The sequence below is a fragment of the Rutilus rutilus genome (genome assembly GCF_951802725.1).
Source record: "Rutilus rutilus genome assembly, chromosome: 3".
NCBI lineage: Eukaryota > Metazoa > Chordata > Actinopteri > Cypriniformes > Leuciscidae > Rutilus > Rutilus rutilus.
Genome location: NC_140211.1, coordinates 38494998 through 38516519, shown reverse-complemented (window position 1 = coordinate 38516519; position 21522 = coordinate 38494998). Strand labels below are relative to the sequence as shown.

The following is a 21522-nucleotide window of genomic DNA, read 5'->3' as shown; positions in this document are numbered from 1 at the left end:
AGATGGACTTAAAATCAACTCCCAAAGCTTACTGTTAGATTCTGGAAGATGAATTCTTCAAACAGTGGTACAAGAGGAAGTGGTGCTGGTCCCTTAAGAGCCTCTCTCAACCTTTCTGTCTATAAAGCTTTAAAAAAAATCATTCTTCACGCATTTCACAACACTTCAGCCCACGATTCTTATTAAGTGGGGGTCATGTTTCAGGATTATTTACCTTAGCAAAGTCTCTGATTTCCTGACACCTTGTGCTTCAGGAGACTCCAAGCAGGTTGCAGTTCTGGAAAATGGAGGCACTGGAGACTAAAGGCTTCCTGATGGTTTCACACCTAATTGGTCCCCCTAATTCTTAAAGTCTTTTGCAGGTCATATATTTTTCTTCTCAACTTTTTTTTGTGTGACCCTGCTGACCAAATGAGCTTTTCACACTTTAATTTTGTAATTTCCTTTTTGCATCCTCATGGGCATTTAATAATTTTTGACGCACCAGGGTCTAATAGATTGAACCCCCCCTTTAGAATACATTGTATGTGACTATTTCTGTACACTGTATAGTCATTTCCATGGCTTGATAGCAAGCTCCATAACTAAATAAGTATCTTGCGAGCAAACCTTATCAGACCCAGAGCCTGGGAAATCTCAAGCCTTCACGTCAAAATACCTTGCCAATTCCGCCCGAAGAGGTTATTTACGAGCTTGTAAACAGTGTTTCGGCTCCGTAAAACATCCATCCGCGGCGCCTCGCACCAATCTCGCGATAACACGAGCCTCGCTCACTGAGCTGTATGATGAGAGTTTTCCTCCTCTCGCGAGATCAGAAGAGTTTCCCACGCCTGTTGTTGTGGTGTCTGCCCTTTTCTTTCACTCACCCTGCCCCCCTTCCACTGTCCTCGTCACCCGCCCCCTTTCTCTCTCTCCCTCGCTCCTTCAATCTCCAGTCTGCTTCTGTTGTCTCGGCGGCTGGTAGGGTCTGGGAGAGAATCTCGCGAGTCTTGGAGTTTTGGTGAGAGTTTGTGGAAGATGGCGCCTGTTGTGACAGGGTAAGTCTGAGATTCAGGACTGCTGCAGGAGTTTAGCTCTTCTTACACACTTTCTCTTAAATTAACGGGTTTAGTGAAGACATGGCGGGTTTCTTTTCCGTTATGGACGTTTACCGTCTTTCCACTGTGAATGATAGCGCTCAGCCTCTTTATAAGAGCATGTAGAGTGTGTGTTTTTATATTTTGAGTGTAGTGCGCGTGTGTTGTGGGGTTGTTGCATTGAGCCCCGTCGCGGTGCGTCTGCAATGCATGGAGAGCCAGCCAGACCGTTTTGTGTAGTCTTTCTAACCACACAACGTCCCGAAATATAATTTGGATTTTTTTTATTATACATCTCTGTATAAGGAAATCCCCATTAACGGAATGCCCCCAGTACACATGGTGTAGAGCCACATTGTATGGTTATAGTAATGCAGTACAGTGGCTTTGTTTCAGGCTTGGTTTCGTTTGGGATTGGAGTGGAAAACACCTCCCCTCTGAATGTGTGCTTTTGTTGCTCTGTCGTTGGTCAGATGTGTTTTTATTGATTGTCTGCGGGGAAATGTGCTCGATTGTGAAGTGTTGTTTACTAAACAGAGCCGCTGGCTCTGCTGTCGCTCACTCGGTGCAGACGAATGATTATTTAATGGCAAGTGCAACTAAGGACATTGAAGCTCACAGACTGGAAAAAGAAGCATGGAAACGTTTAGGACCCTTTTGCATGGCAGTGTTTCGCTTGTGCCACTTTGGGACATCGGTGAACAAATTATGTGTGATAATGACCGACAGTAAACCCTTCACTAGATATATTATTAATTATATATACATATTCGAATTAAAATATAATTACTTTTTTTTTGTTGCAGATATTAATCGTTTCGAGATGTACATCACTTAAAATAGCGTGTTGTTCAATAAGCGAATCGATATTGATTCAGTAGTCGATTCGTTAGACCGATTCACACTGGTAACTTCTGAGTCTGAACGGTTCCTTAAAAGAAACAACTTATTGGAGTCATTTGTTTGTGAATGACAACTTAGTAGAAAGTATTTATTTTCGTAATACTTCAAAATATTTCTCCTATCCCACTTAGTTAACTATAAGGCCCATCCAATAGTACAATAATAAAGATACCTATTTTAGCGTCCACAGCAACGTTCTGTTTATTATAATTGCTATGCACAAGCTTGGGTACATTCTGATTGGCTGTCAATGTTTTTATCTTTCATCACCTGAAAAAAAAAAAAAAAGTGAAAGAGATTTCCTGTATTGATATAGCTGTGGTGTGGACTTCCATGTTCTCACAGAATTAGAACGATTATGTAAACGTTATAGTTATCAATATCATTGTAGTTTCCTGGTGGGAACAGCCCTTACGCTTTTCTATTGATTTCCCTGAAAAGTGTAAATGTCCAGCCTGAGACAGCAATATTGGTTCAGTGCTGTGCATTTGAGACAATTTGTTCGATCAACCAATGACAGAGGGGGGGAAGCGTTTGGGGAAACCTGTTTGAAAACAGTCATTTTTGGTATTCTTTTTCGTGACACTAGTGGGGGAGAAATTAGACATGTTAAGTGATATATTGCAGTGTCTATTTTCCATTCAATTATTATTGTAACTGTTGTTAATAGTTTTTTATATTCACTATATTATTATTATGCTGTAATCTTATGCTGCCATGTTGATGTAGAAATTATGAGGTATTTTTTAGTCGATACGTTCATGTCAAAAAGATACTCACCAAAGCACCCGTCAACTACATTTTGTCACACAGGGAATTGTATGTATATAAAAACATATATGTGTGTGTGTATATATATATATATATATATATATATATATATATAATAGAGTCTCTGGTACCTTTCATCATCTTTGTAGACAGCCAAGTAGGTGACAGACATCCCCTGGCTGGGTTTTTTTTTTTCTCTTCCTTTTTTTGGCGAGAGAGCGAGGGGCGGAGGTGGTGGCAGACTGTTTATTTGGGGGCTTTCCAGCGGACCTGAACCGCCGCTGTTTTGACAACGACTGGTTGACTGGCCACCTGTCCAGCTGATGTCCACCAATGAAATTAGAGATGGCATGTTTGTTAGCATGTGTGAGGGCATCATCATGCCAGTGGCTGCAGCGATTCGAGTCTTTTACAGTTCACTGCACACAGCCTTTTGTGTGGTGCTCCCTGTTTGACCTGATAAAGCTTGGGCTTCTCACGTGAGGCTGGTGCTATAGCCTAATGACTACGGGTCTGGTGGGTGTGCTAACACAATCGGTTGCTCGTTCAGTGTGAAGCATGAGTAATCCTTCTCAATCCTTGTTTACACCTGGTACCAACTTACGTATCAGTTTAGCGCCGTTTCGATAGTAGTGGAGTTAGTTTCGATTTGAGAAATGCCACTGTATTGTGTAGATAAATCATCAGTCAGTAAGACACTGTTTGCTGGATATGTAGAGATTTTATGTTTGAACTTTGCACCATCCTCTGTCACTAATGGGTCTTAAAATAAAACACTCAAAATAATAAATAAATACATAAAAGGAAGGGAAAATCTAGTTTAAAACATGTGCCTAATTCTTCAAAGGTACTCTTTGTATTTATGTTGGTTTTATATGGTTTTCAAAAACTGCCTTTTCAAGAAAAAAAAAAAATTGGCTAAATAAAAGAGTAGTTTAAAACCTCAGTGTGTATATATATATATAATTTTTTTGTATGCATGTATGTATATATAGTGCTTTCATTGTGTTTTTATTTCTTTTGGAAAGGTTAGCCAGAAAATGTGCTCTGGTGCTCATTGGAAACTATCAATTCCTTGGTTTAAGAAAGATCTTTCGTGTGTGTGGAGGAAAAACAATCCCAGCATCACCTTGAATGATGAAAGCATGAATCACCTCCAGCACAATGCAGCCTGTATCACGCTCCAGGGGAAGAAGATTTTACTTAACATTACACAGACCAATTTCTCTCTCTATTCTTTCTTTGCTAAAGCATATGCAATGTAGACTTGGAGTGTAGCCACTTTCTGTAGTGTATAATGACACAATAAAGTCTGTCCGCTTGGGACAATGAAAGGTGTGTGCCTTGGTAAACAGGTAGACGTGTGTGCGTGAAAGACCTGTTCCCCTGGGGCGTCTCTCCTTCCCTTATACCCATTATGCAGGCAAGACACTCGGAGAAAGCAAAGGGATTTTGAGGGAAGAGCGGAGGTGCTTTCGGTGACCTGTCTGAGCTGAGGAGAAATCAAATGGTGTGTAGCCTAAAAGAGAGCATGCCTGCTGTCTAGCTTCCTTCCTTGAAAATGAGCAAAGGTAAGCCATTAAAAGAAAGGCTTGTTATTGTTAGCTGGATGGCGCATGCTATTCTCACCTTAATGCAGAGTTGCCATCATTATTGTGGTCTAAGTCTAACCTTAAATGAGTGGTCGGTCCAACTCGGTCAAGATCTTGTGTATGAAGGAAGGAAAAAAGGAAGTTCTCTACTTAGTGTAACTTACTTGCCTGTTGCATCATTTTTTTTTTTATGACAGCTGCCCATGTACATTTCACATGTTCTCACATCTATTTGCAAAGGTCTCGGTTTGAAATGCGGTCATTTGAGGTGACGAAGACTGCTGGGGCTTTCCTCAATGCTCACACCAGGAGCTTAGAGGATGAAACGGCAAATTTCGAAGTCATTTAGCTTGGCTCAGAGTCTGCATGGCACCCAGCATCAGTTCTGGTCCTTTGCCATGAGTTGCATTCAATAACTGTTATGTGCAGTCTGATGATCGTGGAAAAAGATCCGCTGTCACTCTGAATGAAACTTTGGAAATGTTTCAAACCATTGGAAACATTCTTTCTTTATTGACTGGTCAGTTGGCTTAAGGATATATGTTGTTTGTAGGTTTATCTCTTTGCCAAAAAGGTCTTGATTTCATTGGCAAGAGATCTCATTTACTTGTGTGAGCTTGGAATATTTTAAATGGTCTTAGCTTTGTCAGTAGGGATCTGAATGGCATTATCATACAGAGCCAAAAAATTGCTGTTGTGGTTTGATGAAAAACTGGGTAAAAAAAAAACACCCAATCCCCCATTGTGTTTGACTTGGCATGGATAATGTATGAGGTAAAGAGAGCCCGAGTGCTACGGTGTTTGTGGTGCCCTTTTATTCTTGAATTTCCTCATTCTTGCACTGGCCGGTTGGTTGTGATTACAGCATAGCCAAGGGAACTTTGCTTTCTTCACTGTCAGCAGTTTTTTTTCTTCTTTTTTTTCAAACATCCAGGATGTTTAATTCAGAAAACATGGAAGTGATTGCCTTGACCGTTTTGTATTTGATTTCTGAGTTAATTTACCCTGAAGTTATGAATGTTTCTGGACAAATGCTTAATCTGGAACGTTGATAGCCTGGTCAAGGGTAAAATAGGTTTTATCACCAGCGAGGTACGCATGAACGTGTCTGAGGACCTCATGAACCTCTGTATGAAAAAGAAACAAAGCTAGACAGAAAAAAGCCTCTGATTGTCCATGACAGGAAAATGGCCCCACGTTGATGAATTGTTTGTTTTGGCTTGGGGAAGGACCTCAGCACTGTGGAGTGACTGATTGACAGTGTTTACTTTCTAGTGGTCCAGCTGTTTTTAAGAGTGTGCCCTGTAATTGAACACAGCGACAGCGACGCTTGTTGATATATTTCAGATTTCTTGAATGTTTTGGAACTTATAACCCCCCAAAATAAAAGAGCAGTTTGATGGACTAATAATGGGCTATTTAGTAGAGATGCACCGATTGTTTATTCGCTGATTGTTTTTTTGATAATTTATCGATAAATAAATTGATAAGAAAAATTATTACTTTTTTTTTTTAAGTGTGTGAAGTGGAAAAATAAAGTTTTTTTGATGTAAATTAATTTAGTTTAAACATAGTGATCTGTTATTGAAACTGATATAGTATTAGGGGTCTCAGTATGTGTCTCAGTATTTGTTGCAAAAATGCAACAATGTATCGTGGATAGTGACAATATGTTTTGTGTATAGGCTAGTTCACCCAAAATAAAAATGACTGTCTAAGAAAAAGTTTTCAGAGTTTTAGTGTCAGTACTACATTAATCTAGCCTGGAAATCCAGACCTAAATCTGAAAGATTAATGGTCTGGCATCGACTAATGAAAATCGGCCAGCTCGAGGGACGGCACCAATCATGCATTTGAAAATCTCACTGCACGCAATTGGATAACACTCTACGACCAATCACAACAAGCCCCATACGCTTAGCTACCAGCAGAGCTAACTGGTAGATTAGACTCTTGCCGTATCCGGTCAGCAAAACAGCAAAAACGCCCTTCTTGCAAAGGAGCGATTCGAGCGCCGTCTTAGATAAAAAGCCAAGTCTAACTCGTTCATTGTAGCGGCCAAAGCCGTTTCAAACAACTGGTGTTCATCCATAGCCATCTTGCAATGTTTACTAACATTGTCACCTGTCGTCACCTGTTTAGCTCGCCTCTGGCCCGCCTATATCAGATAGCCCGATGTGATTGGTGCAGCTCGGATACAAGGGCATATTTAATTAGCATCATTACTCGACGCCAGAGTAACTCGCTGAGCAAATTCAACTTGTGCTCTCGCGAGAACTCTGGATTTCCAGGGTAACATTAATCTACTATATAATGGTAAATATATTGTATAATTATGCAAGGGGGTAATATTTCTGGGTCCTGATAATGCCAAATGTCTTATGTATATGACAATGTCTTATGTTACCAGTAAAAAGTTGCCTACATCATTTTAAATACTTTAAATATATTAAATATCTAGTCAGTGACAATGCAAGCATATTCGTCTAAAATAATTCTGTATTTTCAGCAGAAACATGAATATTTGTTAACCTTTTACCATATGTCTTGGAGTATCGCAACAATATCGTATCGTGAGTTCAGTGTCGTGATATGTATCGAATGGTGACGTGGGATATTGTTACACCCCTTGTACCGTTTAAAAGTTTGAGGTCTGTAAGATCTCTAATGTTTTTTAGTTTTTTTAAAAGCCTCTTATGCTAACCCAAGGATGCATTTATTTGATACGGTAAAAAATACAGTAAAAATCATGATATTGTGAAATAATGTACAATGTTTTCTATTTATATTTCAAAATTGTATTCACCCCTATATGATGGCAAAGCTGAATTTTCATTTGTTTAGTCTTCAGAAATCAATCTAATATTGTGGTGCTGCTTAATATTTTTTTTGTGGAAAGTTTGATGCATTTTTCAGCATTCTTTGAGTAGAAAGTTCAAAAGAACAGCATTTATTTGAAATCGGTTATTTTTATAACAATTTAAAAGTCTTTAGTGTCACTTTGATCAATTTAATGTGTCCATGCTGAATAAAATTGATCTTAAAAAAAATTTAATAATAATTCTGACACTAATAATTGGTTAGTCTGCTTGTGTGAATTCCTAATATTTAGCTTCTTATTTCCCCCTATAATGTTATCTTGATCCTCCATTCCACTAACCACATTGGAAAAAAACAACAACAACCCCATTTGATCAGCTTGTCATCTAATTTCAATGTGGATTTCTATGTTCCGCTACACTACCCAGGTCTTTACTGGGTAGTACTTTACTTTACTTTAGAAATACACTATTTAGAGAGCCTGTGGAGCGCAGCCTGGCCGGCATCTCTCCAGGACAAGGACATCTATTAGGCTGCTAAGCGCCGTTCCTCAGGGATCTGAGGAGGATGACAAGAGACACTTGAAGTGGCTGGCACTTGGGAGTTGACCGCAAAGGAATGACATCGCAAGGTCTGGATGACCTTGCATCTTGCATGAGGAGTCAGTTCTTTAGAAACACAATCTTTCTTTGACAGAGTCGTCAAACGAGCAAGTGGAAGTGCTTCGTTGATAAGTTCATTACCAGGTCATTCTTTTAATTTACTGCTTTGAGACAATTTCTTGGTTGTTAGAAATATTCTAACAGCAACTCAGTCTTGTCTTTTTTTATATGCTTCAGTACGTCCTAAAACATAAATACATGGCCGATGTTATTCACGGATAATTGCCAACGTGTAGCCTAATTATTATTATTATTATTGACAACAAACGGTTTTGTAATATTTTTTATAAACCTAAGCCTAAATCATGTCAGTTTTTGAGGATTATTTTCAAATCTTCGCACCATGTTGTGTTGTGGTTAGACTTAATTGGGACCATCTGCTGTAAGTGAAAATATGCCATTTCCTGTTTTTGTCAAGTAGCCTAATAAGCAAAAATGCAGTTTACAGAGTATGCTTTCTCTCATTCTGTCTGTGCTATTTTAAAAGGTTTTAATTGTTTCTACATATGCATCAGATAGACTTCTTTTGCCATCACAATGCGTCTCGCTGTTTTGTTTTCTTCCACCTTGCGCCATAAGTACTGTTGCTATGGTGCTGTGATATGTTAAAAGTTGTAACTTTGGGTATTGCGACCCTTGCACTCTCTTTTGTTTTGTTGTTTTCTATTAGTTGACAGCTTTCCAAAGATTTATGACACATGGCAGTCTGATCTATATCATTTTTAATTCCTATTATGATTTTTATGAAACAAAAAAAAATTTTGGTGGCAAATGGCAAATCATTTTACTTCATTTTTTATATTTTAGAATTAAATAAATAAATAAATCTGTAAAAATAAACAGATATATACGTAAGAAAGATGTAGACTTCTTAATTCTGTAATCCTATTACAGTATTTTTCACAAATAAAGAAATTTTACAAAAGAAAAAAGAAAGAAAGTAAACACTGTCACCAACTGGGCACACAGTAATCCAGTATAGGCCGCACTGGGAATCGTATTTCTTCAAATAAAGACAAGAAGACACTAATTTTACACTAAGCACACAGTGAAAACGACTTGAATATGACATGTTGGGCAACTGGACAAAGCGCAGCATAGTTTGAAATCAAAGGTTTAAAGTTGAGCGATCTTGCATCTCCTGTCCGCATTCATTTCGCACTGACGGACTGTCAATCACAAAATACACATGTTTATATTCAGGCTACAAATGCACCCTTCAGAAACACGTGTTTCTGCGTTCTCAGTGCCATCAAATTAAAAGTCCTGACACATCGGCCAAACAATCTTTACAACGCATGGCATTCTGGCCAACGATGGGATTCTTCCTTTGCTGACAAATTTGAATAATTTTTTAGTGGCCGACCGATAATTCGCCAAGGCCGATATATTATCGACCGATATTAGGCATTTAAAAAAAATATCGGTATCGGACGATAATATATCTTGTGTGAAGGTAGTGAATTATAATTTTCGAATTAGCTTGCCTCTTTCAGTTGAAAGTGTTAAAAACAAAAATACAATTATCCGATACCAGACGTCAGTTTTTTTTTTTTTTTTTGGACATGAACTTGAGGGCTTCATTTGTTTGATGATGTCAGAGAAGGATTGATGTATGTGACATTAGGTGGGATTGTCCCTTTCAAGAGCTCCTTCAGTCAGAATTGGACTTGAGTGAAGGAAAGCGAGTGTTAGGAAGCTGAAAGAGGAACAAAGAGTAGCTCTGAATGTGTGCGTTTCCTCTGCTGATACAACCACGCATAGAGAAACCAGACAGTGAGTTAGAGCTGACATGTGTAGGCAACACATCACTGCGACACCTTCCTGTCTATTGGACCTTACAACCCCTCACCCAGCTACAGATTGCAACATGAGCAAAGTTTTTGAAGTGTTTTTTTTTTTTTTTTTTTTTTTCCTCGCATCTGTCTGTGGAAACAGCTATTGTGTTGGTCAGCCCACACAACAGTCACATCTTGAGCTGAAGATTTGAAATGCGTGCAATATTACGGCACAGTCTGACATCACTAGTGCTTTACTGGATTCCCTGAGCCCCCCGTTAACTTCTGAATAACAGATTCCCACCAAAAATAGTTTGGACTTGTCCCTCAAACAAAAAAAGTGCGGTTATGTGTTTTTATAATCACATTGACTTTATTGCTGGAGGTCACATGCTCATTTTATTTTCACGAATTATTCAGCAAGGTTGCGTGAAATTTATCAAAAGTGACAGTAAAGTCATTTACAATTAATGTCACAAAATATTTCTATTTCCAAAAGATGCTGTTCTTTTGAAAGAATAAATGAGATAAAAAATGTATCCTGTATTAAGCAACACAACTGTTTTCAACATTTCTGAAGGATCATGTGACACTGAAGACTGGAGTAATGTTGCTGAAAATTTAGCATTGCCATCTCAGGAATAAATTACATTTTAAAATATACTAAAATAGACAGTTACTTTTAATTGTAATATTTCACAATATTACTGTTTTTTTCTGTCTGTTTAAAAAAAAAAAATCTAATAAATGCATCCTTGGTGAGCATAAGAGACTGTTGGACGGTTGTGTATTGCTTATGAGAATACGATGTAGTCTTGACATATTTGACTTTTTTTTATTTTTATTGATTGTGATGCCATGTAATAACTTGTATTAACTTTAAGTTATTAACTTAATAACTTTAAAAAAAAAAGGAAGCATTTTAAGAATATAGATTCATGTTTATTCTTTCATTGCCACAAGCATTAATTTCTCATTTTATGTGTCCTGTCCTAAATCTTGTTCATGCGCTATCCTGTCCACTTTCCATCAGTCAGAATGAAAACTAGAAATATTATATGAAGAAGAACTGTTATTTTAAGCACTTCCATGTTTTGTAAAGGGGAAACTATTGGCCCAATGATTAAGAAACACAAGTGAGAACACAAAGGTCACAGGTTCAGTCCCAGGTTAGGGCAAGCTCTTTAGTTTCCTGCATTGCAAATGTTCCTCGGAGGTAGAGGTAGACACTTCACCTCAGGTTGTTCTGGGGTTTTAGGCTCCTGCAATTAGTGTACTTGAAGTTTCTTTGGCTGAAAAGCTTCAACTAAGTGATGAGTAAGGCCTGTGATTTTCTTTCAGCTATAGTTGTGGGACTTGGATTAAAATGAATCCGGCAGCGCAAGCTCCGTATTTGCACAAGCTCGCATCCTGAATGTGAACGCCAAGATACGACTGCCAGTCAGAGAACCTCCAGTGAAATACACCATGACCCGATACCGATAGGACGTCAGTGTCCTTTTCTTTTCTTCCCCTTTGTGTGGTTTAGCTCTGGTTGAAGCACGAGGCAAACAAGACCATTTCTTCCAGACGTTTAAGGGAATGTTGTTGTTTTTTCTCTTCTGGTGTGTCTACGTTGAACTAAAAGCGTACGCACGTGGAGATGAGTGAGTTTGCGTGTGTAAACGCATGAGCTTGACCGATTGTTTTAGGCGAGCGACCAGCTGCGAAACTGCTCTCCAGAAAGGCCCATATGGATATTCTATGGGCTCTGCTTGATGTTGGAAGTGGTCAGAAGGAGAAAGAGGGAGGTTTTCTCAGACTCTTTCCCTGTCATTAAAATATCCCCATGTCAAAGAAAGAGCTGCCGTTGTGAGCTCAGCCATATGCGCCTTGCCCGAGGCGACCCAACTCGGCCCAACCTAACAACCAAACCAGAGCTGTCCCTCTTCCAAAAAAAAGCCCCTCCCTTGTGCTGTTGGCAGGGGCGTTTAAGGGCAGGCATTAGGGCCACGTCTCAATAGCACCCTTCTCTTAAAATAGGGTCCTGCGTATGACTTGATCTCCTTTACTTGCTACTTTGATTATGTAACTTCTTAAAGTTTTGACAAGAGTGACGACAGAGACTTACCATTAATGCGCCGTTTTCAGATTGACCTCAAGATTATTCCAAACAGATCAGCCACATGTCAAAGTAATGGTCCAATGACATAATGTTCTATTAATTTATTCATAACTGCATTGGATAGTCACACATAAAATGACTTGAATGCCCCTCTTTGAGCATGTTATGATTTCTGAATTACTATTAATATTTTTGGGTGGGGGCATAAAGGACATGTCTTCATATCACAATGATTTAAAAAAAAAAAAAAGTTTGGCATGATATTTTATTTTGACACTCATTAATGTGAGTCAAGATCAAGAAAACTTAATATTTATGATATGTTGATGATATTTGTAAAAAATATATTTAAACTTTTTTTTTTTTTTTTTTTTAAGCTGTGATTATAATATATAATTACTTGTTACTTAGCCACATGACAAATTAAAACGTTTTTTGAAAATTACAAAGTTTTTTCAGACCCATATAAAACATGAACACAAAGAATTTGTTTCTAATAATTAGACTTTTTAAAATACATTTATTGTGGACATTTACATGTCATTGACCCATCTATTAATAAGTCATTTTCAGAGCTGACTTATTAGGATTATTCCAAACTGAGGTCAAAAAGTCTCTATTAAAAAATAACAGATAATTTATGTTTTTATGATTTACTTTTTGCGTTTTACGCATTTAAAAAATATATATTTAAAAATAAAATTCCACCATAGTAAAGATGTTCACTCACATGTATTAAAGCTGTAAGAAAATATATAATCTCTTTTTACTTGATGGTCTCACCACATGACATTTTTAGTCACATGACATCATTAAGTCAACTTGACACATGTTTTAAAATCGATTTTTTTAAAAGATTTTTCCATTTCCTCATCATGGACACTATTGACCCATCAATTAATGGGCCGTTTTCAGAGCTGACCTCAAGATTCTTCCAAACGGATCAGCCACATGTCAAACTGATATTATCCAGTCATGGCACTTGCCACACTGCCCAATATGAGCCATCCTTGCCCAGTCAGAATAACATTAATCAGATGAACTTGTCCCAACAAAAATAACTTTATTCCTGTACGTATGGAGCGTCTGAAGGAAAGCATATGGTCGGGTTTGGCTCACTCATGGTTAGTCGTTCAGTTTTACCACCATTAACCCCTTTTTAGACCTTTCCCATAATTTCCTCTCTCTTTCTCGTTTAGTCTTGGATTTCTCCTGTTATTCCCTCTCTTTCTTTATGTGCAATCCAGATTTCCTTGGAGGCTTGGCAAACAGGGAGGGTTGTGAGAATGTTTGTTCAGAGTCTCGTATCCTCACTAATGTGATGGTTGGCTCCTGGGCCGATACATGTTGGCACAGCTCGGGCCTCTCCCAGCGACAAGTTTCGCCAAATGCTGTAGTCTACGAAGCACATACTGAAAGATTTAGGAAAGCCCTCGGCTCGCTGTTAGGTGCTGTCAAAAGGTCAGCATAATTCGGTAATTTGAGGTAACCGCTAACTCGACTCAGATGATTTCCACAAGTTAATATCTTTCAGCTCTCCATATCGTGTAATGACTCGGTAGGAAGGAAATGGAAACCTCAACTGAGCGTTAACTAACTGCTTGCTCATGGCTAACTCTGTTAACAGTACATTAATTCTGAATGAACTAATGGTTGGTGCCGCTATAAAAGGTAAAGTTAATCCATATGTTCAAACTGTCTTGAAGCTGGTCTTGGTAGAGGAAGGAGCGAAGCAGACACTGAATGGAGATGATTCACAACATGCTTTGCTGATTTGGCTAATTCCTCGCATTTGGGCTGTGGTACACCACTGGTGTTTTGCATCGGCCTCCGTCATATTTATTTCGGCACTCAGCATCAAATTGTAGTGGCGTGCGTGTTCAATTGGAAATGAATTCAAATGAGACGTGATTGTGTGTAAACTTTTAATGTGTTGCCAGGTTCTTAGATGAGAGTATCAGGTGTCAGATCTCTATAGACGGGGTTGTTTGCCTCTGGTCCTGCCGGCACACAAGGTTGTCCAGTAGTGCTGGTGTGTGGTGTGACTATTGTTGCTGTGACTTCAGGAAGATGGTATTTCTCAATAAGAAGACGCTGTAAATGTAGTCGTGCAGGGTTTAGAACGCAGAAATCTATCTGTCTGCCCTACAGGGAACTCATGATAGATAGGACACACACACACACACACACACACACACACACACACACACACACACACACACGCACACAATTAAATGTGAAAGATGAATCATCATTGTGGTTAGTGCTTGTTAGCTTTTTCAAAGAGGAATTCATTTTCTTAAAGATGACATGTGCGATTTATGTTTTAATGTTAAAATTGTTCCTCCTAACCATAAAGTCTTGAAAATAACTCTAAGACAATTACAGATTCCACATCACAACTATCCACCTTATTTTCAATGTGAAAGTAAGCTATTTTCTGTGAATGTATGAGACTTCAAATTCATTAACTAGAAGAATAACAAAGTGCAGTAAACTACTGTAAATCTATTTGCATACGAACCAGTTTTTGATTCCGATAATAAATTAAAATAACAATGTGCAACATTAAACAGCATAACGGATTATTTTTGTGCAGCTAAAATAACTGGAAGTGAATGAGAGCAAAAGTCTTAAACATTGAATTAAATAGTCAGCAGTGGACTTTTATGTTGAAAAAAGGTGGATAGCAACACAAAACGATATTGTTGGAATCACTTTCAGAGGGTTTTCCCCACTAACTGATGATCAATGCCACCAATGGTCTTGTATGCGTGTGTGCAGCCGATTACACATGCAAAATCTGTCTGTGCGCGTTCAGTACATGCGTCCTATGCTTACGATCAAACTTACATCACACTCTTTTTATTTTTAATGCAGTCTGACATTTTGTGAACGTGCAGCTCAACTGATACTGTGAGATTAGGGTGCGACCACATTGGGGGGGGAGTTTGTGAGGTCATGGTGCAAAGGACCCTAGGTTGATTTTACTCTGAACCATCCCTTTAAGTGCAACATGTGCTGTCATATAGGCTACATAAAACTATAATGAGATATAATATATAATTGTGTGCTTAGGACATGGCTTTTAATGGTGAAAGTTTTGATTTATGGGCCAATATATCGGTTATCTGCTTTCAAATATAAAGAATTATCGGTATCGGCCTAAATTTTCATATCGGTGCATTCCTAAAGGTAATATAACACAATTTATAAATGTATTAAATGTGTAAAAAAATAAATAAACATTTACAAGATTTGCAATGTCGATAATGTCATCACAGTCGTGACATTGATAGATCAGAGCAGGGGTTCTCAGCCCTGGCCCTCGAGGTGATGCATGCGCTCCACTTCCCTGCAGAGTTTAGTTCCAACATTGGCTGCGTTTACACTTGGCATTAACATGCAATCACCGTGATCCAATCAAGCAGATCGGATCATAAGGCAAACAGGACACGGTGCGTTTACACCTGTCCTCATCAAGTGGCTTCTGTATCTGGATAACAGATCAGATCTCGCATTCCCGTGAAATAAAAGGATGGCTCCGGGGCAAAGTCGACCTGAAGTGGTGGGTTTTCTTTTTAAAACAGTTTTCAGTCGGGGTACATTTTACAAATCGCGCAAAATGAGGAGGATGAAGAGGCTGCTAGTAGCCTACTAATAATGTGGATAGATTCCGTAATGGAAACGGTACAGAGAAACGTATCCGAGAACGTTGCCAGTCGTGGTGGGAAAAATGTGTGTTCTTTACAGAAAATGAATGGTTCTGCAACTTTAGGGTGCGAAAGCAAGCATTTCAGTTTGTTTGTGTTGTACTTCACACTCGACTGTATCAGAGAATGTCTAATAAGGCGAGAAGTTTCACTCTCAGTACACTTCCGGCTTCTGAACTGGTTGCAGTTCCACTCTGATTCCATATGAGGGCGCTCACAGGACGAGTGCAGAATGAGGTCTATGGCGCTATACCAACCAAAATCCACTTTTCTCAGGATATAATTTTTTGTCTAGTAATTTGAATGTTGTATTCGAAAGGAGATGCAAAGAAATTACACATTGCTGGGTGTTAGATTTTTTAGAGTCACTTATTTGCTTAAATTTTTTTTTAAAGTGTCAATGACGTCATACACATCGTACGACCAGAGATACTGCTTTACGGCAATCCTTCAGTCACTCTGGTGCTTTCGCGCTCTGCACTTTGTTTTCTCTGGAGGCATCGACAACACAGCTGACACAGGTAAATACACGTGCTAGACGAGTTTTTGTTTTGTTTGTTTCTGGTCCCGCTTCGGATGCCACGATGCCATCAAGCGGTATCTCTGGTCGTAATCAGTCCTTCACTGACCAATCAGCGTTCATTAGCAGAATGCTATCGTGTTATGGGCAACAACAACTCAACCTGTAAGAAATCGAAAGGACATAAGTACTCGTTCATTCAACTTTCGACCTATAACCCATGTTGAACTTGCAAAATCTACACTCAAATCTGAGATTTCTCAACGGCAATCGGCTGAAAGAGGCACATTTAGCCGTCTAGCCCCATAGACTCCCATTCATTTTGCACTCATGGCGATCGCCCCTAGTGGAACTCTGGTGGAACTACAACCAAAATTCGGTACAATTGGACTTAATAGGGAGTGGGCAGGCTCTCCGTAGACGGGCTCTGACTTTATCGCAAAACCACACAGCTCTCAGTTCCGGAGAGAGGAGGGGAATAATGGTAGTGGGCGGGGTTTTGTGTGATGTCAACCTGTGAATGCAGACACAATGGATTGCGTTTACATTACACTGAGATATGCAGAGAACTTGATGGAAAGTGCTGTCTGTCGTGTCATTCTGAGTTTACCCGGCGCTTTTAGGTTTAAAAAACAGTTTTAGGTTTTTTTGTGGCATTTCCAAGCCACTTAAGACCCAATGTTGTAAAGCAGTTTTTTTTTTAAAGCAGTTTTTTAAATTTTTAGGCTATCATAATTTTTTATGAAGATCATGCAATCATGAGTCATGACCATGCCAATTACAGTATATGTCACTCCACAGACCATAGACTGCCATCAAGGCCTCAATGACGGGGATTATGTGAACAGAAAGGGGGTTCACAATGTAAATGTGCAGCCTAGTTACTATTGTGATTCTTAATATTCCAGATTAGTAATATTATATCAAATAAAAAAAAAAGGCAGTTGACTAAAATCTTCCATATCACAAATGTGAAAGCAAAATGGCCAGGGTCTGTGCATGACTTAAGAATTTTCAGAGATTCACATTTATGCACATTATTTGAAAGTGGTAAGAAAAGTTCCACAATTAAATATCAAGATCACTGTATTACATAAACTTATGCTGATCCTAACAGAACTGCATTTTTTCATAGGTGATTATGACATGTTCCTGTCTGCAGACAGGTGTTTTATGACCCCATTCCCTGACCCAAACCAGTTACAATGCAGCTCTAGCCAGGACAAGGGCACACAATGAAAATAACTTTGGCTAACTAAAGGGAAGATTTCAGTGTCTGAGGGTTGCACACCTGACAGGGCCTGTGACATTGTTGCATGTGCCATATTACACAACATTGTAAAAAAAAAAAAACACTTTACATTAAATGTTTAATAAAAGACAAATATGCTTAGTTCCTTGAGTTTTATTTCAATTGTTCTTTGTAAAGAAAAGCCAGTAGTCAAGTGCCTGCAACAAGAGATATTAGACACATGCCTCATGCAACAAATAAAAAGGAAAAGTTGGTTATACACTGCCCACCTGTAGGCCTATGTCTCCTCTGTCTGTGCAGACTCTTCTGTAGGCCTTTCTGTGGAATCCTGCAACTTATATTGTAGCCATAAAGCATACAAGTATAAATTAAAGCTACACTGTGTAATTTTTTAAGCTGGTTCTTAGCAAAAAACACTATGTGCTCATTAATGTGTAATTACTTCTACCAACTAATCAAGTATTCTCGTAAGCGTAGAATCTGCCATTTAGAATAGATACGAGCGAGCCGCTCGAATGGCGGCAGCCATGTTGCGCCTCCATCTTGAAAATACATGTGCCAAAGAGGGACATACCTGGAAATTCAAGCTTCGGCTTTCACGTTTTTACACTCAGTGGCACCGTGACGAATGCGAGGGGGAGATTACTCGCGACTGTCGGCAGATTTGAAATAATACGGCCACCGTAGGAGCTAAAACGCCCTCTGAATGGGAGGGGCTAGAAAGTAAGATACAAGTGTTGGTGTATTATGTAAAAGTGCACAAAAGAGGAAAACACAATGTCATTACAATGAACTACACTCTGGCGTTTTGATTCAACATTAACCTGTTAACCGTTGCCAGTGCGCCCGCGCACTGAAGCGTTATTTATTTATTTAATTCAAAATTACTATCAGATTTAATGTTATACCTTGACAAACTATACATAGTTAAAAAGATATAATACTCAAGTTTCAGTATTTGACCACTATTGTATTCTGAGAAACTCATAGTGACAGTTATGTCTTAATTTGTGTCAGGAGTTATGAAATGAAAAAATGAGTCGATACCTTTAATATGAATTATGCGCGTCAGCCGCTTTCATTCATAAAAAACTCCGTGCTGTCGTCATGACAGCGATACACAAAACAACGTCCTTCAGGGCTTTAGCTCAAAACTGTGCAGATTTGGAGAAATATTGATAGATTCTCATAGATTTACATCATATTTCTATAGACAGGAATAATATTTATTGAATTTATACCCAAATGCGTCGATGTAATCTTTATGAGCATTTGGTATTCCGATACTGTGTTTTTTAATTCATACCAATAGCCTGAGGGCGCTATATGCACAATAATAGTCCATATATGGAACATGAAGAAGAGCCATGATCATGTGACATTCCAGGACGTCACTGATACCTGACTGATACACACAAAGCTAACAAGAGATCGCGCTGTAACATGCAGATACAGATGTTTTGAAGACAATAAACATGATTGCACTGATATTTGAGTTACCTGTGTTTTTCAAGCCATGCCAGGTATTTTCATAATAATAGATTATATTTATAATGTAATGCTAATCTATATAGACTATCATTGTGCAGAACACTATCCAATAGTATATTTTCTGTCTGATTTTTTTTATCTGAAGCCAAATTAGATCACAGAAGATTATTTAAAATACTCAACGTGCGTTAAAAAGTAAGTTTAGAGCACAAACATGGTTTTAATCTCATAAATTGTCGTGTATTGATGGTGTGCTAAGCTAACATGCTAGCTAGCCCTAGGTGCACCTGCTACCTAGAAGTTATACTTGTATTATTTTTTTAATGCTACCTGAAATGTGTCTTTATTCAAGAAATGCATTTGATACAGTTTAAAATGTGTGGTAAACTTTGAGAAAAGAAATTAGGGACTGAAACCCTATGAATAGCCTGTCAATAGCCAGTCGTTAGTAGCTATAATGCAGACAAAAGAAATGCATATTTCGAGCCATAACCAGGCTGGAGAGGTGTGAATGTGTGCAGGGGGAAACTGAGACTGAATGGGGATCGTCTGCACCACAAAACAATAGAGACAATATACTGGATAGATGGTTAGAAGATGACAATAAACATCAGTAGCATTTTAGCGTCAAATCAAAATAAAGTCACATGACATGGTCTTGAAAAACATTTCACTAAATACAGAGTTTTGGACTTATTATCTTCAGATTTTAAACATAGAATGTTTAGACATATGGCTTTAGCTGTAGTGCATTTCTAGATTGCTCCAGTGCCAACTTCAATTTTATTTTCATGAGGATGTTCCATAAAAATTAATTTCTAATAATTTTACAAAACTTTGAAGCTATTTATAACAATTTTTGTCATTATGACAATAATTAATTCTACATTTACAATAAACTGCCAGGTGTCAGCTTTCAAATGAGATCATACTTGTGCTTTTAATGCAAAGGGTTCATGAACTGTATCTGTTTCAGTTTGGGTATGTCATTTCTGGGGATTTTTCAAAAGTGGGGTTGCAGCTTAACAGGTTAAAATTCCGAATAAACTTCGACTATTAGATCTTGCTCTGCTGAGGAGAAAAACTGAGCACGCTCTTTGGCCACGCTGAGCAGCCAATAGCAGCGTTGCTGATCAATGTTTCTACTATCGATACATATCCCCTTTTAAACCAGCGCATGAACGCGCAATTATCTCAGATAACTCAATCCAGCTATACTAATCATATCCGGCAAGTGTGTTCGAAGAACCTAATTAGCCAGATCATGATTAGCACGATTATATCATCTTGGATGTGTAATTTGATCTCGGATGTTTTAAGCAACGTACGAAGAACGGGCCCCTGGACACGCTGATCGGATAACATTCCGATCAGAAGCACGTTTACACTTGTCTTTTCAATGTGTATGTGGACAACATCCGGATACAGGTCGCATGTTAATGCCAAGTGTAAACGCAGCCATTGATCAAACTCACTTTCCTATAACTTTCTAGTAATCCTGAAGACCTTGATTAGCTTGTTCAGGTGTGTTTGATTAGAGTTGGAGCAAAACTCTGCAGGACAGTGGACCTCAAGGGCTCCTGGTTCAGAGCTTAATTTCAGTGTTAAGTGTTTCCCCCTCTGTCTGTGAAGCCAATTCAGGTGCACAAAGAACATATTTTGCTTTTATTGTTATCAGTACAACATATTGCACAACCGTTTAATAAAAGACTGTAGCCTTCACATCTTGTGACTCATTCCTTTTGGAATGACTTCAGGACTTCTCTGTTTTCCTGAACTATGCACGTCCACGCTGTGAATAGAGCAGTGGTAACAGTGGATAGCTCAGTTAGAAAACCCCACAGGCGTTGAAATGGTATCTGCACTTTTAATCCTCTCCTGTCTGTTTTTGATGATGTCACTGCCTGTGGCCCTACAGCTACCCATACCGAAGTTCAGTTCAGTTGTTGCTGGTTGTTATGTTAGGGAGATGAGATGAGTGCCAGATACCAAGACACTTTTATATTGTCAACACAGTCATATGCTGTGCTCTTTCTCTTTTTTGGGATGTTTATGTTTGTCCGAACCCAGAAAGGGGTTTTCAGTACCTGATGCCTCTAATATCTGGAAAACAGTATGGACAAGACTTAACTGTATGCAATTTATATAATACAATTTGGCTGAACACAAAATTGTTGAAATTAGATATTATTTTTACGTAATGTTTAGTCAAATTTCACTCAAAGTTAGTTGAGTAAACAAACATTTTTTACCCAGCTTTGACATAATAGGAGAAACAGTCAGTATTGTTTAAACGGTGTCCAAGAGAGACCAAATGAAAAGTAAATAGATAGAAGTAAACGAAAAACAGTACAAATAGGGGGGGAAGGGAGGAAGAAAAAGAGAAAATCTAACCGTCGAAGTTTGCAGCTCTTGAGAAACGTGGTTTCAACATCATGTTCTGTGATTTACAGTGTGCTTGTTTGAGCGTGTTAATCCAAGTGCACACTGTACGATTTTGGACATGATTTGGCCATCTGAGACACATTTTGAGAATCCTAAAAGATTCCTCTGATCCTGGGTCAAAATCTGAAGTCTTTGATCACTAGTTTGACGTGTTCGCCAGCAGCCAATTAATGACCATTGCGATGCGTTTTGAGGCGCAGTCCTGCAGTGTGACTTCTCCAACGATGACCATTAAATCAAAAAGCAATGGGAGAACCGAACCTGATGACGCTCTTTGTGGGACAACAACAAACCACCACTTGCTCCACAGTCTTCGCTTTTTCTTCTTCTTCGTTTTCTTTTCAAGAAAAGCCTTGATCAAAGTTAGCGCTAGAGATTGTTTTTGTTTGCTGGCC

The 21522-nt window shown here is 38.6% G+C and overlaps 1 protein-coding gene across 1 annotated transcript in view; it reads left to right on the top strand.

Annotated features, from left to right (window-relative positions):
- Window positions 1-905: 905 nt before the first annotated feature.
- Window positions 906-21522, top strand: part of rbpjb (recombination signal binding protein for immunoglobulin kappa J region b) — a 57957-nt gene continuing 37340 nt past the window's right edge. The window contains exon 1 of the mRNA XM_084403984.1: window positions 906-1037. Within this exon, the coding sequence (XP_084260110.1) occupies window positions 1018-1037 (20 nt within the window). The 5' untranslated portion in view covers window positions 906-1017. The remainder of the gene's footprint in view (window positions 1038-21522) is intronic.